The sequence below is a fragment of the Apus apus genome, chromosome 8 (genome assembly GCF_020740795.1).
Source record: "Apus apus isolate bApuApu2 chromosome 8, bApuApu2.pri.cur, whole genome shotgun sequence".
NCBI lineage: Eukaryota > Metazoa > Chordata > Aves > Apodiformes > Apodidae > Apus > Apus apus.
The window spans coordinates 869,866-891,062 of NC_067289.1; the positions used below are offsets into that span (position 1 = coordinate 869,866).

Genomic DNA, 21,197 nt, shown 5'->3' on the forward strand with positions numbered 1-21,197 from the left:
GAATAATTACTCTTTCTTCCATACAGAATTCAGAAGTAAATGCTGAAAACAGCAAGCCAATAATGTCTTCATTTCGTGTTCCTGTCAGATTAAGAACATACTACAACTCCTACAGTCTCCTACTGCAACAGATCACATCATCTGTTGTAACAAATCTTCTTGTCCAAACTACATCCCTTCCTTTCTCAAATATTAGCTCCAGAAAATAAAGCTGACAGACTGCCATAGCCCTAATAATTTACACACAAAAAAAATTTTACTAGGTTAAAAAAAAACAGGGGAAAATAAGCTAAATGTCAACCACTTCTTTCCTCTATGGCCCTCTACCTTTAATTCCTTTGAAACAGCTCAAGCTCCAGTCTATTCCAGAACTACCTTTATCAAAGCACTAGACTGAATCATTAATAAAGATTAAACATATGATAACTGGGCAACTAACTAGAAGTCTAACATTGACATTAAGAAGTTGGGAGGGAATATTCTAGATGGAATAAAGCCTCTCAACTCACCAACGGGAACCTATCTTGAAGTGAACCATCAGCCTCCATTTCTCAGATTGCAATTTGGGCCCTTAAACTTCAAATCAAGAACAGAAGAATAATTTTTATATACTCACATGAAAAATTAGAACTGTCTTCAGACACACCTACCAAAGATTATTTGGACCCCACAGGATTCTTAAAGTGAGTTTTATGAAGTATTAAAATTAATTAGAGATTAACTACATTGAGGAAACTCACTTGCTTCCTGCGGGCCAGTTCTTCTTCTTCCCGTCGTTTCCTCTCATCTTCCTGCTGCCTCCTAAGTAGCTCTTCTTGTTGCCTCCGAAGTTCCTCCTGCCTTTTCCTCTCCTCTTCCTCTCGTTTGGCCCTCATTTCCACTTCTCTCCTCTCTTGCTCTAGCTACAATTCACATAAAACTATACTCAGATGCAGGTCACGTATTCCTACACCATGTCTTAGGGCAACTCTGCTGAGGGCACAGTAACAACATAACAGATGAAGCCTCTGACAGATGCTCTCCCTTAACTGCAATTTTACCTCCTATCAGCTGCCTGCCTCCTGGGGTCACATTCCTGAAATAGTCTAGAAAGATTTCTGACAGCTTCTGTTCTCTAACGAACACCAGTTCTCTCGTCAGTCTTTCTATATCAGCTCCTCAAAATAACCTGACTTCAGAAGCTAGCAGCGAGTTGCTTTGCAGTCATCATAAAATAATCAGTTTCAGGAAATGTATGGAACCACACAGGTTCAAAAGTCATTCTATACCAAGTGTGAAACAACCCTGACCAACAGGACTCTTAGGATTCCCCAAAGCAGTTCTGGTGACAAGATGTGAGAGGATTAAGAGAATGACTACCTGCTCCTAGCTCCTACTCAGGGGTGGCAGGACAGCTCACGATGATCTCATTTTAAAAGAGAGGTGGCTAGTGAAAAGTTTTTAATCAAAAGTGCAAAAAAACATAACCACTACTTTAAAGGTCAGTGGTACCTCCACAGCAATGGCTTCCAAGCAGCAGTCCACCAGGATCTCATAACTGGTTTCTATAACCCATATTCTCTTTAAGTGTGTTTTCCATGAAAATCTAATCAAAATGGTACAGAGTAGCCTGAAGATTGACGATATAACAGTCTTCATTGGCTCAAGAAACAGTTCCCTGCAAAACAGCAATCCCAACTTCTTACAGTACAAAACAGTTTCTGACCTTTGCAGCTTTGGCCTTCTCGAGCTGCTGAAGTTGTTCTAGAGCTGGTCCCTGAGATGCAGTATCAATGGGGAGATCCCAGACACTGCTTCCTTCCCAGACTAGATAGTGAAGAAAACAAACATTGACAAGCAAAGATAAGCACATCAACAAAAAACAAGTGAAAAGGGAAAACGCAGTTACTGCATTTTATGAACTGAAATTAGTCTTTGTCAGTAAAGGGCCACGTTATCTTCCTGTAGAATGAGACATGACCACTACTGAAGGAAGGCTGGATTTCATACACAATTCTACACAAGGATCAGCTGTTCACACTCCTCCCACCAGTGCAGAACACCTTTATAATATAACACTCAACCCATTTTGATCAAGACTTCCCATAACCAGAGGAAAACATCCCATATTCTTCATAGCTCTCAAAAGGAATTTAAACTGCAAGGCAAAGCAGCCAAACCAGTTAAAGATACTGACACAAAAATATTTTCCTTAGTGTCAAAAAGAGACTGATCACCTCCAAGATGTTGGCTCTTAATCCATAAACTTTTCTGAGTATCTCTGACATGTGCTAAGCATCATCTTACCTGTAGGTTGTGAAGCTGACTGAAGTTCCCATATTGAGCCAGTGTCCGGCACTGACACAGACCTGGTAACAGGTGGCATCATGTTCTGTTCAGATATTCTGCAATACCAACAGGAACAGTCAACATGCCACTTCCAGGGAGAGGAGTGCTCTGAACACGTGAGATTCAGTAACTTGTAACATACTCCTTTCCTTCCACACCTCTATTTGAAACAAAAATAGGACGCAGACAATGCCACTTGCTTGCAGAGTTCTTGCTCATCTCCTCCCTGCTGCCAAGGCAAGGGCTAAGCCAGTACAGCTGCAGTTCTGAATTTGCTTCTTACAGCCTCATTAGAGGAACAGCCATCTAGCACTGCAGAACTTAACTAGCAAAGCCATTCTGTTACCAGCACAACAGATCTGGCCCAAGTATGATTTCGACTACAAGATCTTCCTCCTTGTTTTCATGAATATTCTCTGAGGTAAAAGCTAAATATATAACAAGTATTCAACATCCTGCAACTGTTTCATATTCACACAATCTTTAAAATAGGTAATGCTCCATTACAAGCAAACTTGAACAGGGCACACCACTGACAAGATTTTAATTATCATTACATACAAATCAGAGTATAGGAAGATGTGTAACTTTTAACTCACCTCATTTTCAGGGCCTGGAACTGTTGCAAGAGAATAGCAAGCTGCTGCTGCTGCTGGGATGAAAGGGCTGCCTTTTGCTGCTGAGCCAGCACCTGTGCATATTGTTGTCTTCAAAAGAGAAGCAGAGAATCACTGGTATTTGTTCACTTGCTTATTTATATAATGCCCCAGTTGCAGAAGCTGTGCATAGATTCGTTCTCCGGGACTAAGCCCACTGACCTAGATGATGTACAGGCTGAATATGAGAGGAAACCAGGGTGGGGCCTTGGAAAGGATCAGAATATAGGAATGCAAACAGTGCCACATAAGGAGAACCAAATTTCTCTTCACCCTTAACTATGTCAACTGATTACTGCTGTCCAATGATTCTCTTCCAAGCTGTGCAACACTACTTCTCTTTTTCTATCCATTACATACAGATTGTGCAAATTTATGAGGCTTTGAAGACTGCCCATCTACTGAAACCAAATCTTTTCCCCAGTATGTCAAGGCATCCCCCAGTACAGGGAAGGCTCTTGCCTCATCAAGTCATAAGCTGACAATCAATATTCCAAAATCAGAATCATGGCACATGCTTTCAGGACCCCTTGAATGAGCGGTCTTATCTGGCTGCCCTCTCTTCTCCAAGCTCCTACAAAACAAGTTGTTAGGAACTGGCCAAAACTGAACACCTGAGAGGTCTGGCAAAAATGGATGACAAACTGCTTTCTGCAGCAGCTACCTTCCACTGATCTGCAAAAAGCTGAGCAAGCAGACCAAAAGTGAGTTCTGTCTTCTCCATCTCCAGTTCAAAAGACATGTAGCCTTCCCTGACTCCAAAATATCCAAATTGCACGACAAGGATAGCTGGGATTCAGCTTGACCATAACAGCTGCCTGTCTAGCAGGTCTCACCCAAGCAGCTATGCATGACCCAGAAAAAGATTTTAAAATCATGCCTGAGGTAGCCCTCTGCCCTCATTCTGTGGCCTCTGGTGTCTGTGGAAACAGGCTATTGCTGCTGGAGGTGAAGCACTCCCAGCCCCACTGCCCAAGGAAACAATGACAAGAAGATGAACCCAGATGATTAAATATGCAGAGCAGAAGAGCCACGGGAAGATCTCTGGGACTGGCAGCCTTACTGTATTAAGAGATGCTGATACTGGAGGTGCTGCATTTGGATCAGGGCCAACTCTTGCTGTCTAGTCAGCCGCTCTTGGTCCAGCTCGCCCTGTGTTTCAGAATAAAACATTCCATTTTAATAACCTCTATAACAGTAGTGTTACAAATGCAAACAAAGTACAAGTTGCATTCTGAACTGGAAAGACAGCAGACAGAACAGTATCTAGACATAAATCAATGTTTACAAACAAAGCCTGTGGTGTGGCACAGGACCAAGCCCTCCAGCCACAGCCCTGGCAAAACAAACATTTACAGTGAGTGTCTTTTATCCTCTTAAGAAAGGTAATTTAACAGAGGGTTTAATTTTGGTGCTCAAAACACCTGCAATTCCAAGACAGAGCAGTTGAAATGTAAATGGTTGCATTTTTTTTTGTTACAGGCCTATGTGAATACTGTAGCTGTCCCATAATTACCAGATGTGGAAGCGGTGCTGGACCTGGAGTGAAGGGAACCCTGCCCCACATTTTCATGATGTCTCCAAGGGGCTGGAAAGTCTCATCACAGGCTCTCTTGACCAACAGCGACATGGTGAAGTACCCAGCTTGAAACCACTCTGCCATCTCCTGATTACTGAAAGGACCTGAAATAACAGCAACCAATACCAAGGGGGAAGGGGAAGTAAGGCCAAGCTGAACATGCTGGACACAAAGAGCATGGTGCTTGCTAAAATAACGTGGTCCCCAGCATCAAGTGTTCCTGTCCATTTCACCCACCTGGCTGGGCAGACACCATGTCCAAGGCTGGTGTCACTGCATGCATCTAGATCTTTACAGTGGCTACAGCATCCCCCAGGTATCTACTAGGTATTCTACCATGCATGGGAGGGAGAGAAAGCCAAGCAACCACCTCTGTATGGAGCTTGCTCCAGCTGATACACGTCCTGCCTGCCAGCAAAGCTCCCTATCTCAAGCTCAGCACCAGGTTGACCACAGTTGCCATTTCCAGTTTGGCACTCAGAAGTACCCGCCAGCAGCATCAGTGCTACCTTCCCCACATCCACTGCACAGGTAACAGAACAGTCCTGGCCTGGTTCATCTCTTGCCTTCACACCAGTGGAATTTATATGCTTTGGAGAAGTTCTGCTTCCGGAACTTAAGATAGATCCACCTCTGAGCCGAAGACATTTTTTAAGATAACAGAAAAATCCATTTCTCTTTCCCTTCTCCACAAGCTACACTTCTCTTCCTCTTTCTCCTGAGAAAGATCTCAGCCACTCCCTTTAAAAGAGGACTCCTATACTAATGTTACATATCCAAATGGACACAAAGAACTAAAAACAGGTTATTGAAAAGAGTAAGAACCACATGAATACAAGTTTTCAAAAAAATCTGCTGAAAAGCAAGAAAGTTCAGTGATTCTCACCTGCTGTAGAAGCAGTATCTTTAGAAGGTAATGCCTCCCAGAGAATATGAAACCACAAGTGGTATCCCAAGAAAAAATTCTGTGGGAGTGTTTACTTCTGGAGGTCACACTAAGGGAAGTATTTACTCCAACGAAAAACTGTTTGACCATCACTGAGCAATGACCATCCAGGAGCAACTAACATACAGCTTCAAGTGCACTGAGTAACAATGTTTTACCATTAATATGCTTTAAATCTGAAGGGGTGAGAAGAAAACCCTGAAGATGTGTCACACCTGCAGACAAGAGACTGGTGCAGATCCCACAAGTAACACTCCTACAAACCCTATTCACAGTTGAGGAAGTCAGTCACACTAAACAGTGTTAGCAACTACTACTTAGTGAAGCACAGCAATTAAGGAAGTCACTGCTTAACTGCATTTTGGGAGGCAGCTGAAGAGCTGCTAAAACACAGCCCCAAGACCTCCAAAAGAAAAGTACCTTCTGAAAGCAAAGGTGCAAGTATCCACACAAAAGACCTGTTCCAATTTTCATTGCAAAAGAATTGAGATTTCTCAAACAAAAACTGCAAGGATGAACCAGCTGGTATTATATGAACTACTAATGCACTGGCTGCAAGCACAATTCAAACTAGGATTATGCATGTGCACTGGCTTGTGAGAACTTGTTTTCTCTTTACTCCAGATTCTGAAAAAGTTACCCTTCCTTGAATACTCAGTGTCTTCAGGCTGAGAACGCTGAGGATTCTGCAACAAGCTACTGAGTGGCCACATTCTTCTTTTGTTTCCACTATTATCTGAAAATCTGAGCAACTACTGGCATGAAAACCACGTTTTAGTCTAATCTCAATCTACAGAAACATGAGGTGATAGCAAACCTTAGCTACAATAAAGTGTAATTCTGGACATTAGGGATGCTGAGCTGATGGGGGCAGTGATGAGTAGAAGATCTATTTTCAAAATCCAATTCTAGAGTTGTAAATTCCCTGTGCTGCTCTTGTAAAAATAATCATCAGTATCTGTTGGCAGTAATTTTGTGAAGAACTCTAACAGTTCTGTGAAACAAAAGAGGAAGTGTAAAGGGCACAGACCTACCCTGAATTTCTCCTTGTGGATCTTTGTAGTACCACTTCTGCATGGCTTCATGGAACAATGGCATTGAGGAACCCTTTGCTCTGTGTTCTTGAATTTTTGCTGCTAGTCTCTCATCATCAAGGGCACTGTCCTGAAGGTATGCCACCATTTTTTCTGCTTGCTGCAAGAGACATCCAAACCAGAAAGTGACAGAGTGAAGAGCTGGTTGAGGGCTTACAGATTTGGAAACAAGTGCACCAAATACAACCACCTTGAAGCACCCAGTGCTCAAGCGTGTACCAGCAATTACAGGCACTGGTGTACCTGCACCACAGACCCCGAGCTCACTCTACCACCTCATCAGAACCAGCAACAGGAACGGGAGCACTAGCACGAAAAATGCTCTACATGCCAGCGGTCAGTAAACTCAGTGTGCTTTTTTTAAACACACTGGGCACACTTTTATGGTCTCTCAAGGCCAACAGCAAGGCCACTTGACAGTGGTCATAAGCACTAGGATCTTTAACACTGGGTATCACACCCTTATTCAGAAAAATAGTACATAGGCATGAATTCTTCCCCAAAAAAAGAACAGAGGGAAGAAAAGTAGCTTTCAGTACATTCACAGAATCACAGAACTGTCAAGGTTGGAAGGGACCTCTAGAGATCATCCAGTCCAACTCTCCCACTAAAGCAGGATCCCCTGGAGCACATTACCCAGGATCGTATCCAGGGGGGTTTGAACATCTCCAGAGAAGGACATTCCACACTCTCCCTGGGCAGCCTGTCCCAGGGCTCTGTCACCCTCACAGTCAAGAAGTTTCTCCTCATATTTCAGTGGCACTTCCCATGTTCCAGCTTGTGCCCTTTGCCCCTTGTCCTGTCCCTGGGCACTACTGAGCAGAGTCTGGCTCCATCCTCCCTGCAGCCACCCTGAGATACCTACAGGCATTAATAAGGTCTCCCCTCAGTCTTCTCTTCTCCAGGTCAAAGAGTCCCAGCTCTCTCAGCCTTTTCTCATAAGAGAGATGTTCCAGTCCTCCAGTCTTCTTTGTTGCCCTCCCCTGGACTCTCTCCAGCAATTCCCTGTCTCTCTTGAACTGGTGGGCCCAGAACTGGACACAATATTCCCAGTGTGGCCTCACCAGGGCAGAGCAGGGGGGAGAATGACCTCCCCTGACCTACTGGCCACACTCTTCCTCATACACCCTAGGATTCCAATGGCCCTCTTGGCCACAAGGACACACTGCTAGCTCATGGACTCCCAGATCCTTCTCCTCAGAACTGCTTTCCAGCAGGTCCTCCCCTAACCTGTATTGGTGCATGGGGCTGTTCCTCCCCAGGTGCAGGACCCTACACTTGCCCTTGTTGAACCTCAGTAGGTTCTTCTCTACCCAGTTCTCCAGCCTGTCCAGGTCACACTGGATGGCAGCACAGCCCTCTGGAGTGCCAGCCACTGTGAAGTGTAAAGTTTGAGCTACATTTTTGCGTTTATGGGCTTCAAATATATTTTGCATTCCACATTGCTCCAGCCTTACAAATGTCAACAACAAAGGAATTTGAGAAATTGTACCTGCTCTAGATGTTTGAGGCCCTCTTCATCATCTGGGTCAGTGGGAATGTTGCCCATGCCTGGAGCAGCGGTGACAGGTGTCTGAACTGGTCGCAGAGCAGGATTTGAATTGGAAACGGGGGGAGAAAGATGAGCAGGAGAAGCTGTGTCTGCAGAAATCTGTGGCAAAGGTTGAGCAACAGAAGCCAGATCTAAAGAAAAATGTTAAAATTAGTTGAACCTTTAAAATAAATGAAAATTACTTCCAGACTTTCCTGTTTGTAGGTGTGCACAGTGGTAGTGTTAACAGCACAGGCATCTCACCCAACATCAGGGAACAAAGAGCAGAGAACTGGGCACATTTCAGCATAGCCCATTCACCAGCCCCATCTGCCTGTCCAGACTGATCTGCTCTACCCTGGTGAGGCACATCCACAACCAGCTCATGGCTGTCTAGACTGGGGTGTGGTGGGAAGCACCAGTGCACTGCAAGTACTTGAGACAGTATATCTGACCAATGTTGTATTTACAGGGCAGTTGGCAAATGGCTTTTCATCACTACAATCCAGTCCTTGCCTCTGAAAAGAGACCAAGACTAATCAGGGCAAGTATTGGAAGCTTACTAAATTGATCTACCAGGTTTATTACCTTCTCCTCTGTTGGCCATTTTAGCTGGTGGTGTAGTCTCCGTTCGATTCTCCTTCTCTTCTGTTTTTTCTGTCCTTTCTGACACAGATTCCTCCTTCCTTTCAAACAGGCTTGTCTGCAGCGAGTCTGGAGGCTGGGATTTTGGTGGGGTATCTGACCTGGCAGCTGGTGAAGATGCTTGGACGGCTTCCTCCACTGCTTCTGTAACATTGCACGGTTCTAGGTAACTGAATTGTTGGAAATTCTACACTGCAGCATAGAACAGATGCATGGGAAGTCCCCCTTACCTGTCACTGCTCTATCTGCTTTCTCCCCTTCTTTCTTGGTGGCCTTTTCATGATCTTTGGCTTCTTCATTGTGGCTCCCTTCAGAGTCCGATCTTTCTTCTCCTTCCTCCACAGGTCGGAAGTCCATCTCCTGCTCCTCAGGGATTGGCTCCTTCTGCACCTTCTACAGAGCCAACATAACAACCCATCATCCACCCGACATCACAGGACATTTGCTCAAAGTGAACACAGGGCTGAGACAGCTTTTCACCTTTAAAGACAGAAACGCTCCCGAGGAGTCAAACGTTCCCATTTCCTCTTCTGCATCCTCCAAGCACCACTCAGGGAGACTGTCCCTGTCGTCGTCCATGCTGCCGCTCCCGCAGCGCACGCGCCGGTAGCCCCGCTCCTCATCCCGCTCCCGGAAATCAAACTCAAACCTCCGCCGTCGCTCCATGTGCTCCCGCCAGCCTGCAGAACGAGGCCCGTCTGAGGTGGGGGAAAAGCAACTTTACCAGGCAGCCCAGGGGCTGGCAGCTTACTTGGAAGGGTGAGGAGATGACAAACAGGGACAGATTCAGAAAGGCCCTTCAGGGTACAATCTACCTGTGAACAGGCATCTTCAAGGACAAGGGAAAGAAAGGGAACGTCTCGCCTTTCAGCAGGAGGCATTACAACATTGTCCTCCCTATCTTCCCACATGATAAAGGGAATGATGAGTATTACAAAACCATGCAAGACCGGGAAAGCTAGGCTACACCATCTAAAACATGCTGGGGCACCAAAATAAGACAAGTGACACTAGATGCTGACTCAGCTTACCAGCCATCAGTGACTTCAGTCTTTTTTGGCATCTCTCTAAGGTTTTGTATTTTCTTTTAGGCAAGTTGATTCCTTGATAAAATGTAATCTTAAAGTTCACAGCATTTCTCAGGGGAGTTTGTTTTACATGTACTGTATTTGTGAGACAAAGGTGGATTTTTGCATGATTAATAGCTAGGACATTAAGGTTGATGTGGAAACACTCCTCAGTCATATGAAACAAATGGAAGAGTTTCTCCTCTTTGCTATGACTTTTTTGGTAGCCATTTGATAAACAGGCACAGCACCGACTGCACCAATTCTGAGACCAAGAAAACAACATGCTTTTTTTCTTTCTAGAAAAAGCACACAGCCACCACAAAAAGCACTAAAAACTAAGGTGATTTTGGTTTTGATTTGCATCTTTCTGGTGACACTTTTCTGCTTGGGAAGTTTTTTACAATCTTTTCACACCCAGTTTGCTTTGCTTAGCAGCATGTTATTTACAATCTAAGTGGCAACACTGCAGTAAGGATTTTAAGATGGCCTGAATGAAGGTGTCTTCTCAAGAGCTTAGAAAGAGAAGTGAAGTCAAATTTATACTTGAATTTGGAAAGCTTTCCCTCTTTCCTTATCATTCCAAGTCTCAGCATTCCATTCCAAGGTATTTGAACAGGCCTTAGTCCGTTTTTAATGTACATGCACAGAAATGTCACTGAGAGCAGGAGGAAAAAAGCAGGAGTGGTTTGTTCAGGATGGGACTTGTGCAACTTGCCTCTGGACACATTTCAGACATTGCTGTTTATCAAGGAAACAGAAGGTTAGACTTTAACAACAACTTCACTCCACCATGTACCTATTTGCAAACAATGTGCTTAATTCCACTTAATCTGTGCTTCTAGTTATGCCTTAGAAACAAGTAACATCTCTGTAATGCAAAAAACTGTCCAATCAATGTTCTGATGCAACCTTTTTAATGTCATTATGTCATTAGAGAAATGAAGCACAACAAGCTTGCACTTAACCCACCTTTTCTGCCTGCTTTAATGTAATTCTTATTATCTTAGGCCTTTTATGCCAAACTCTTCTTCATCAGTGACTTCTCTACAAATATGTAAGCAAAGACAAAGGTTCACTGAAGATGCCCTAACAGAGTAAGTACTTCAGAGAGCTCAATTAACAACCACCTTCAGAAGAGGATGCCTGCTTCCTCTGAAATGTGTCCAGAGGCGGCCACGAAAATTATCCAAGGGCTGAAGCACCTCTCTTATGAAGACAGGCTGAGAGAGTTAGGGGTGTTCAGCCTGGAGAAGAGAAGATTCCAGGGGGACCTCAGAGCACCTTCCAGTGCCTGAAGGGGCTCCAGGAAAGCTGGGGAGGGCCTTGGGACAAGGGCAGGGAGGGAGAGGACAAAAGGGAATGGATTAAAACTGGAAGAGGAGAGATTGAGGTGAGACATGAGGAGGAAATTCTGGAGTGTGAGGGTGGTGAGACCCTGGCCCAGGTTGCCCAGGGAAGCTGTGGCTGTCCCATCCCTGGCAGTGTTGAAGGGCAGGTTGGATGGGGCTTGGAGCAACCTGGGCTGGTGGGAGGTGTCCCTGCCCATGCAGGGGGTTAGAACAAGATGATCTTCAAGGTCCCTTCCAACTCAAACCATTCTATGATTCTACGATCGCACCCCAAGCACCTCCAGCTCAGCACCAACTGAGGAGGTCCAGGTTTCTTGGGACCTTCTTTTCAAGTCAGTCACATGTATGAACATCTCCTTGGAATGCTGTTCCACTTTAAAAGAACAAAAGCATGTCTGGGAGCAACCAGCAACTAAGCAGAACAGCATGATCTACCTGAAAGAAAAGGCACTGAACAGCACCAAAAGCAGGGTTAAGTTGAAGTCCCCTTTCCCCACCAGAAATACCAACACACCAAACCCATGACTTCCTGTAGACTCAAAGGGCTTTTTCCAAGGTGTAAGTGTGAGAGGCTGCTGACAACCAGACTGCACTGCTGATACTGACCACTGGCAGACACCTCCTCAGTACAGTCAGTATACATGTCAGGTTTCCCAGAATGTGGGAAAACCCAGTTATGGCCTGAACCTTTCAAAGCCAGATCCTACAAATAGATGAGTATCTCTGCCTGTTTGCTGTCCTGGGGCTCCCAACCAGCTGAGCAGCTTTTCTTCAGCTCTCTTGTGTAGAAGAGGAAAAATCAGCATGAAGAACTTTTTGTGCAGCCCTAAAGGGGCCATCTTGAGACTGTACACGGAGCGTCCGTTATCCTTACCAGGTTCACAACCCTACACCAGGAACACAGGCTCTCCATAGTGTCACCCAAAAACATGGGGTTGGAAGGTGGATGCTAAGTGTTTTGTTATTTACAGGTATCTTCAAGGTACAAATTAAGAACTTAAGACATTCTGTTTACCACATGGTCTGCTTGCAAAGATTTAGTCACACAGGCTCCTTTGATAGCCCACATTTTCAGAGGTAGGTGGACAAGAGAAAGGAGAAATAAGTGGAGCAGACACATGCCCTTGTTTCTTAACAAATGTTCCTCAAAGCCTAGTGAGAAGATGGTGAGCAACCCAGGTGTAGAAGACAGGGCTGCCAAACTTGAAAGTAAACCAAAGACAAATCTTAAATTCTTACCTAGAGTTTTTGAAGCAACTGTTACGAGACAAACGCAGCTTTCAATTCAGTCCTGTAGTATCATTAGGCACCAGTTATATGATCAAGATTCCAAGTTAAAAGAAGTAATTTTAAGCTAAATTTAACCCCTGCAATTGTCACATTGTAGACAAAAAAAAAGACTATTGGCTGTTTCAGGAAATCCAAGTACACTTTAGTCTCCATTATGAATAGCTGCTTATCTCCTTAAAAGTTATATTCTCTAATTCAGAAAAGAAATTTCCAATGTATCCTAAATCAATACTAAATACTACACTAAAGACAAAGCAATAATAAACTTCCAGCATATATTGTAGATTAAATTCATTTTTATTTTCCTCAATTTTAGAGCAAGATTCTCCAATGTATAATTTAGCTGCTTTAAGATATTCAAGAAGCACAAAGCTCAAAAGCTGAAAAATAAGAAGTCTACTAACTCACAGCAGGTGATTCTGAGAGTGGAATTAACCAAGACAAATTTCAAAAGCTTTGCAAAAAAGGATCAGTGAAAAAAAACCAACCATGAGATTACAGACTAAGGCCCCTCTAAAATGCTCTTCAGGAAAAACATTTTAATGGAGCTGCTTAAGCAAAGTAAAAAAATTGTATCAAAGACATTTTAGGCAAGCAGAGATGATTCCTGTTCCTTAAGGATGAGACTTGATTAAAAAAAACAACAAAAACATCCAAATACATAATTCACTAGTTTTGGGACCCAAAATGGTTTGGATATGTTTCTGATAAAATGGACTGGCTCTGCAAATTTGAAAGGCAACCACTGTATGAAAGAACTGGAACAACAGGAAGATGAGGCTTTTTAGGTCAGCAGTCATTAAATCATTAAAAATCCAGAGAGCCTGGAAGAAGCTAGTGAACTGAGAGCTCTGGTCACATTCTTCTTACAGATAGCTCTCCTCTTTCACACCTACACCAGCACCTGTGCCATTTCTACACGGAACAATGAGCAAACCAACTTTGCTGTTGCAGAAGCCCAGGCAAGATGTCTCCTCTCAGACTGCAGCCCCAGTGCACAGGCAGCAGCAAAGTGGAGAATCCCATCAACTACGACTGAGAAAGCCTGGTGATACAACCCAGACAGTTCTCATGCTGCAAAACTAGACAAGTGTACATCCTCCTGCATTAAGGAGTAGAAGGAAAAAAGCATGAGGCTTGTCCATTTTAAGAAGTCTGATCAATTTGCTTCCCTTTACTACCAATACTCAGCAGATCCCTCATTCTGTATGAGGTGCAGCTGTGTGAGAGGAGACTGGTTGGAAAAGACCTTCAAGATAATCAAGTCAAACCATCCCTCCCCACAGCCCCCAGCCACTAAACCATCTTATGAAACACCACATCTACCTCTTTTTTGAACACCTCCAGGGTTGGTGTGTCCACCACTTCCCTGGGCAGCCTGTTCCAAGGCCTCACCACTCTTCCTGTGAAGACATTTTTCTTAATATCCAGTCTGAACCTCCCCTGGCACAGCTTGACCCCATTTCCTCTTGTCCTGTTGCTGGTCACCAGAGAGAAGAGCCCAACACCCACCTCAGCACAATCTCCTCTCAGGGAGCTGTAGAGGGCAATGAGGTCTCCCCTCAGCCTCGTCTTCTCCAGGCTGAACAGCCCCAGCTCCCTCAGCCTCTCCTCATCAGACCTGTTCTCCAGACCCCTCATCAGCCTGGTTGCCCTTCTCTGCACCCTCTCCAGCACCTCCATGTCCTTCCAAAGCTGCACCCAGGGCTCAAGGGGCATGATCACCTCCCTGGTCCTGCTGGTCACACTGTTCCTGATGCAGGCTCGGATGGTGGTGGCCTTCTTGGCCATGCTGCTGGTTCATGCTCAGCTGCTGTCAGCCAGCACCTCCAGGTCCCTCTCTACTGGCCAGCTCTCCAGCCACTCCTCCCCAAGGCTGTAGCTCAAACACAGCAGGGACACAGGGCAGATCCCTTCAAACTATGCCCAGAGAGGTAGCTTGAGCTACAATAAACCAGAGCACAGAATCTGGGAAACTATACTTAGGGGCACAAGAGTGCTCCAGCAGAAGCAGTCCATCCTCTTGATTCTTTGTGACTACTAAAAAGCATACAGTGAGCAGATTTAGGTCAGCCATCCTGCAGTAAACTCAGCTGAAGGAGCAAGCGGAATTCAAAAGCTGGAAAAACAATGGTATGGGGGAATCAAAGTAGTCTTTGCTTAACAACAGAAGATAAACTCAAGCCTGACAACTGCTATGTTCTTCTGAAACCAAAAGAAAAGGCCAAGCAGCACCCAATCTAGCAGGGAGTATGCAGAGCCAAGTCAAAGGAAGGTCCAGCTAAACAGATGATGCCAGCAGTCTGAAGACATCTCTCTATCTAGCAGGACACATGATTAGTACTACTACCTAACAGCAGAATAAGTACAAAAAAGCAGTTTAAGCCTTGTTGATTTGAGTTAAACTCATTGTTTCAAGCAAGAATATGATTAAAACTGTTTTGACGATCCTGTGGCTACTACGAACAGCAGAAACCAAACTGACCAGTACAATACAGGTGTCAAGAGGGTCTATCCCAAAGTCAGCAATCTCTCTGCAGATTCATAGAATTATTGGAACAGGCTTTTTATTAGATCTGCTAAAACCTGTAAGTGAAGTTAGCTGCCTACTACAGTGAAAATTTGAATAAGAGTAATATTTCCTATGATGGAAGGAAGATGAATTTTCAAAACCTCAGAACATCTCCCAAAAAAGCACAGGACATGAATGAACTCCTGAACTTTGAGGTCTGTGCTTCCTCTTAAGCTGAAGCATGCAGGCTTGTATTTGCAGCACACTGAGTGTCATGCTGCAGCTGATCATCATGAGGTACTCCTGTAGCTGGCCTGATGTCATCTCAACTATATAACAAAGCAGCAGTGTCTAATGAACAATCATGACCAAGCACTGGGGACAAGAAAACTACATTCTTCAGAATTGGCCCCTTAGCCCTGCTCTAAATAGAAAACATCTGATAATAAATCCAGCCTTAGGGTCACTACTAAGTTTTAGTACAAGCTAAGAGCTGTTGGAGGGTAGAGTAAAACACAGCTGGGGAGAGGGTTAGGAACAGAGGTAACAATTGCTCACAACCACTACAGCACTGAAAGTCCTTTGGGCTGCTGAAAAAGTTGTAGACTCGTTGTAAGAACAAGTGTGACTTTTTCTAGTTGAAGAAAAGAAGCTGTCCACCTCAGCCCTAAGAATGTCCCATGCTTCCTTCACTTCCCTATGAAGATGTAACAGGAGAAGGGCCAGAATCCTCCCTTGCTTTCCCAGAAGCCTTTGCAGCCAGAAGATACACAAACCCAAGATCCCACAACAGGTATGACTGGCTAACAGGATCTTTTCCAAGTAGAAGGAAAAGGAAGTGTCAGCCATACTACTCAAAACACCAAGCAAAGCTTTGTACTTCTCCTGCCCCTCGGACAATGCAGTCCTGGAAAGCAAGTGAACCAGACTGACTTTGTCAGGCCAGGGAAGGGGAGAGTGACACCAAATAGATGCCTGGAACTCAGCAAGACCAGGCCTCCTGGAACTAACTGCAAGATGCACGAGCACTGTCTTTTTAGATTTGCCAAGGATGCCTCTTGGCATTGCAAACACATTGGAAAAACTAGGAAGAGGCCAACCACATGAACACTTCAGTGTCAGAATCACTCTGTGGCCTTCAACATGCCACCTAACGTGGGCAGCTTCTCTCCCCTCAGCAACAGAGCCACTGAGGAACAGGACTGTTAAATATCCCTGATTCCACCTGGAGAACACACAAACACACATACCTGAAAAACACTGTTCCCTTAAATACGTTAGGGTATTGAAGACATTAAAAAGAAAACAAAAGGCTCATAATTGTGTGCTAATCTTTGTGTGATCAGGAGCCTCACATATGCCAGAAAAGCATTTAATGACCAAAACCACAGCAACCTCACCTATTATTGTCCAAAACTTCAGGCCACCTCCTGTTCTTCTGCTTTCCCCGTGTCCTGACTCACCCACTGCCCTCTCCCTCTAACCAAGGCCCCATTCTTCTCCAGCTCCCAGCTCACCTGGGCTGTGCGGGCGCCACCGCTCCCCGTCCCGCCGCGACCCCGCCAGGCGCCAGCCTCCGTCCTCCTCCTCCCCGTTCTGCTCCTCCCTGAAGATGCGCCAGTTCTCGCTCTCAGAGCGTATAAACTCATGCTTCCTCCCCGGTGCTGCTGTCCCACCTTCCTCAAAGTTTGGTCTCACTGCAAAGAAAACACGTGCCAGTGAACATGTGTCCTGTCCTTCAGGAATCTAGAAACAAAAGGGTGGAAATCTCGCTCCTCCAGAGGCAAAAAGGCACCAGAAGTTAAGTTGTGGCAGGAACCTAGAAGAGAATGGAAGTTCATGGAAGGAAACGTATGACAAACAGATTTAGGAAATCACTCCATGTCCCTACATATCTTAGGATTAAAAAACTGAGAAAACCACACAGAAGTAAGAAAGCAAGAAATTATTACAAGATAGGAAAGCCAGGAAATCACTCCAAGTCCCTATGTATCTTAGGAGGGAAAAACTGAAAAAAAAAAACCACACAGAAGAAAGCAAGAAGTTATGACAGGATAGGAAAGACAGAGGAGGAAGAGATGAGAGCTTAGGAGACATAGGGAAGTGCAAGAGGAAAGAAGCCAAAGTGTGTAGAAAAAGAATAAACTTAAGTATCACACCGAAGGGAAATGAGAATACCAAAAACTAAACATTAGACACATTTTATATAAACCAAACATTTGCTAACTCTGTGGTACAAAGGAGATCTATATAACAACCAATACAACGTCCAGCATTCTTGCAATGCTTTTTAGGTAAGACTGAAAAGTTTAAGTATGATTCAGGGTTAAACAAGAAAATCCTAGTGGTAATACCATCCTGTGAATCCAGCTCCTGGAGAGCCAAGGTCAGAAGCAACTATGCTTAAGCTCAAGGACAAGCCTACCAGAAATGCAGGGATAAGACAGTCTTAGTTCCTAATTTACATTGTTATATTTGAAATAAACCATCAAATCCTCAAGTACTTGCTGAAGAACAACACTGTCACATAAGGACGATGTAAATACTTTTATAAAAAGAATCCACATTATACACCAATAACTCAAGTTAGACATACATGGTACTTTCCCTGTTGACACACCACCACTGAAATAAATGGTAATACCAGCTCCAGGACTTCTGGGTTGTTTCTTCAAGTGTGTTTAGCTGTGTAGCACCAGAATTCTCACTGAACTCTGGTGACACCGTTTCTTTGCTGCTACTATTAACCAGTGTTAACCCAAAACTGTGTGGTTATCTACAGAAAAAGTATTCCAGTATTCCTGGAAAAGTATATAAAAAGTATTCCTTCTTAGACTCTCAAAATCCAAAACCAGAAGATGGTATTTGGTGAAAACTGTGTAGTATGTCTGCTTGCTTAGGTGGGAAAGGCAAAAGAAAGCAAAACTGTGCACTAAGATTTCTGGGGTTGAAAGGGACATATTTAAGGATTTAGTTGAGGAAGGACAGGAGATTTTATTTCCCTTTCTTCACCTCATGTAGCTTTTTCAATGAAAAAACAAGGAAGCAGTACCTGACGTTCTGTGGCACATCACACCTCTGTTTAGAACTCTGAAATTCTCCCTACATGCAGGTACTTCAGTCTGAAGACAGGAAACACACACCCTGTCTTTGGACTTTGCATGTACCTTGGAGCAAAACTAACATTCCTTCTCCACAATCTCCAAACACTGGAGGAAAACACCTTTTTCTTTCTCCAGCTCAAAATCTTCCCCAGTGTGTTGTTTTAGAGAAGTACTATAGCAAGAGAGTACAGGTGGAATTCAATCCTGTGTAAAAAATCCAGGACATTACCAGTTTCCCATGCCCCAGGTTCACCTGAAATCCTTTTACCACTGTCACAGAAACAAGTTTCCACAAGAATGTTAAGGATGGCCCTTGAGCTACTGAGTAGACAGGAGAGGCAGGAAACACCCCCAGGTTTCAGATCAAAGAGTTCTTCCCCCCTGATGACTATTTGAGTGGCTACAGGTGACTACAAAGGACCTCAGAAAGGTCCCTGGACTACCTTCCTCTTCTCTTCTTTCTAGATGAAGACAGACCTAAAGCACATTGGCTAATTTAAAGGAAGCTCAGCAGTGAGGCCACCTTTACTTCAAAGGGGATGTGGCTGCAAGTCCCTTCTGTACTCACTGGGCTCTGACAACAAAAAGCAAACCCTTTAAAATGGTGCATTTGGGGAAGTCTCTGGTGATACTGGCTCCAAATCAAACCAAATTGCTGGACACTTGGCCCTGTTCATTTGGTAGTGCAATGTTGGCTAATTTTCTTATCTGGAAAGGATAAATTTTTGCAGATTGAAGGTCAGCAACATTCTGCTTTCCCACGCTTCACAGAAAATAAAGGAAGACAACAAGCTGGACAGAAAATCTAAGTCTGGGAAATAAGGGTTTTCATTTTAGATCCCTGAAAAGTGTCACATAGGAGAAGGTAAGAGGAAGTGCAAGGAAACCTATCAGTATTGTTCCTTGGATGGGCTTCACACAGAAGAATCTAGAGCCAACTACAGAGCCAAGTCAGCTGGAAGTAACACAGAGTGGCCCAGGAGAGAGCTACAGCCCAACAGACCAGATGAGCCTGAGACCCAGACGATAGAGAATGTGCCTCATTCTTCCTCAACTTCTGTGCATTTTTTATTCTCCAGCACAAGGCACTGTTCTTTCCTCACTAAAACAGTTCCCGATAGAAAAAGTTATCAGATTGCTATTTTGACACTAGAAAAACATTATTTTTAGAGATTTATCTATTCCTTCCATCAAAATTCACAGCAATTACCTGACACTCATTCAGTAACATTAATTTGAGAGATTTTCGACTCAACCAACTAAGAAAAACAGATATTCTCTTTCTTTCCATTGTTATTAAGTTCAGTTAAGACTGGCAAGCTACCAGGTTTCAGGTTCTGTTCTGCTTTTCCAAAACCTTTTGAGGGAAAATAAAAGTTACCTAAAAACATTGTGCAGTCAACTCTGCTATAATATCTCCATGTTCTTAGCCCCTCTGCAGATACACACATGCTGTGGGTACACTCAAGGCAACTCAGGATTTCTTACTCATAGAATCATAGAACCATCAAGGTTGGAAAAGACCTTCAAGATAATCAAGTCAAACCATCCCTCCCCCACACCCAGCCACTAAACCGTCTTATGAAACACCACATCTACCCCTTTTTTGAACACCTCCAGTGATGGTGCCTCCATCATCTCCCTGGGCAGCCTGTTCCAAGGCCTCACCACTCTTTCTATGAAGAATTTTTTTCTAATACCCAGCCTGAACTTCCCCTGGCACAACCTGACCCCATTTCCTCTTGTCCTATCACTAGTGACCAGGGAGAAGAGGCCAACACCCACCTCACTGCAACCTCCTCTCAGGTAGTTGTAGAAGATAATGAGGTCTCCCCTCAGCCTCCTCTTCTCCAGGCTGAACAGCCCCAGCTCTCTCAGCCTCTTCTCATAGACCTGTTCTCCAAATCCCTCATCAGCCTGGTTGCCCTTCTCTGCACCCTCTCCAGCACCTCCACGTCCTTCTATCCTGTGGTGCCCAAAACTGCCCCCAGTGCTCAAGGTGCATCCCCACCAAGGCCAAGTAGAGGAGTAGGATCACCTCCCTGCTCCTGCTGGTCACACAGATGCAGGCCAAGATGGTGTAGGCCTTCTTGGCCACCTGGGCACACAACTGGCTCATGTTCAGCTGCTGTCAGTCAGCACCTCCCAAAGTCAGGTTGTGCTCTGAACTTGCAGAAAATAGCATCCCCATTTGTTGCTGGGGGTTGGAAATACATCTCTAAACCAAATGCTATCTGCCAAGATCAGACACAAGTGGGATCCTGCCCCTCCTGATTTTCAATTCCACAGCATAAAAAAGCTAAAAAACAAGAAAAGAATGGATTTTAAGGGGTCAGCATTGTATTCACTCAAGGATGGTATCACCTGTGACTCTGAAACCTTTCTAAACACCGCAGCACTCTGTTGTGCTGCACCCAATGGTCACAGGTTAAGGATCAGAAAAGAAAATCGAGCTACCCAAGTGACAGAAAGACAAAAACACATCCAGGAATGCTCCTATAGCTTCCATATGAATTCACAATTTCCAAAGTCCTGGCATACTGTCTTTGCAAACTGTTCCTAGATTTGAGAACACTCATTTCAGCTGAAATTACTTAGGAGAAAGAGTCAGTATTTGGCAAAGTTTTATGGATGAAAAAAAATGAAAACGCAATCTATGGTTTTGCCTCGGACTAATTGACTGGACTTCCTGAAGAGAAGGAGCAGTAAAAGGGCACCTCTGTTCAAGCCTGTCACAAAGCCAGCAGTGGTGTTTACAGAAAACTTCAGATAGTGCCTGGTGGGATCCAGCCAGAAAAGCCTACAGCTGTGCCACAGAGAGCTGAAGGGAGACAAACCCGGAGAACAAGCCTGGGAGTCTGGGACTTAGTCCCGTGGCAACATGTTTATGAAGAGGACTTAGTAACTGAGTGGCAAGTAACTTCTGGCCTCCTTGCTGCCAGGCCAGGCTGTCTATGGCATGCTCAGTGATCCGAGAGCAGACAGGAGGGCAGGACTGACAGCAACAGTCTCCTCCCAAGCGGGGCAAAACTAGGAGAGTCCACTGAGTGCTTTGACTTGCTCTCTTCTTTCTGCTGCAGGATACACACTTCC

At 44.4% G+C, this 21,197-nt stretch overlaps 1 protein-coding gene across 9 annotated transcripts in view; it reads right to left on the reverse strand.

Moving 5' to 3' along the window:
* Positions 1 to 21,197, reverse strand: part of GIGYF2 (GRB10 interacting GYF protein 2) — a 77,391-nt gene that overhangs the window by 12,994 nt on the left and 43,200 nt on the right. For 5 of the 9 annotated variants that reach the window (XM_051625809.1, XM_051625815.1, XM_051625812.1 and 2 more), the window contains 12 exons: positions 16,518 to 16,697; positions 9,260 to 9,477; positions 9,010 to 9,172; positions 8,723 to 8,923; positions 8,096 to 8,286; positions 6,544 to 6,703; positions 4,501 to 4,667; positions 4,048 to 4,136; positions 2,928 to 3,035; positions 2,287 to 2,384; positions 1,706 to 1,806; positions 741 to 902 (listed from right to left, as the gene is read on the reverse strand). In XM_051625809.1, coding sequence (XP_051481769.1) covers positions 741 to 902; positions 1,706 to 1,806; positions 2,287 to 2,384; positions 2,928 to 3,035; positions 4,048 to 4,136; positions 4,501 to 4,667; positions 6,544 to 6,703; positions 8,096 to 8,286; positions 8,723 to 8,923; positions 9,010 to 9,172; positions 9,260 to 9,477; positions 16,518 to 16,697 — 1,838 coding nt within the window. The remainder of the gene's footprint in view (positions 1 to 740; positions 903 to 1,705; positions 1,807 to 2,286; positions 2,385 to 2,927; positions 3,036 to 4,047; positions 4,137 to 4,500; positions 4,668 to 6,543; positions 6,704 to 8,095; positions 8,287 to 8,722; positions 8,924 to 9,009; positions 9,173 to 9,259; positions 9,478 to 16,517; positions 16,698 to 21,197) is intronic. The other 4 variants (XM_051625813.1, XM_051625811.1, XM_051625817.1 and 1 more) reach the window with 2 other exon arrangements.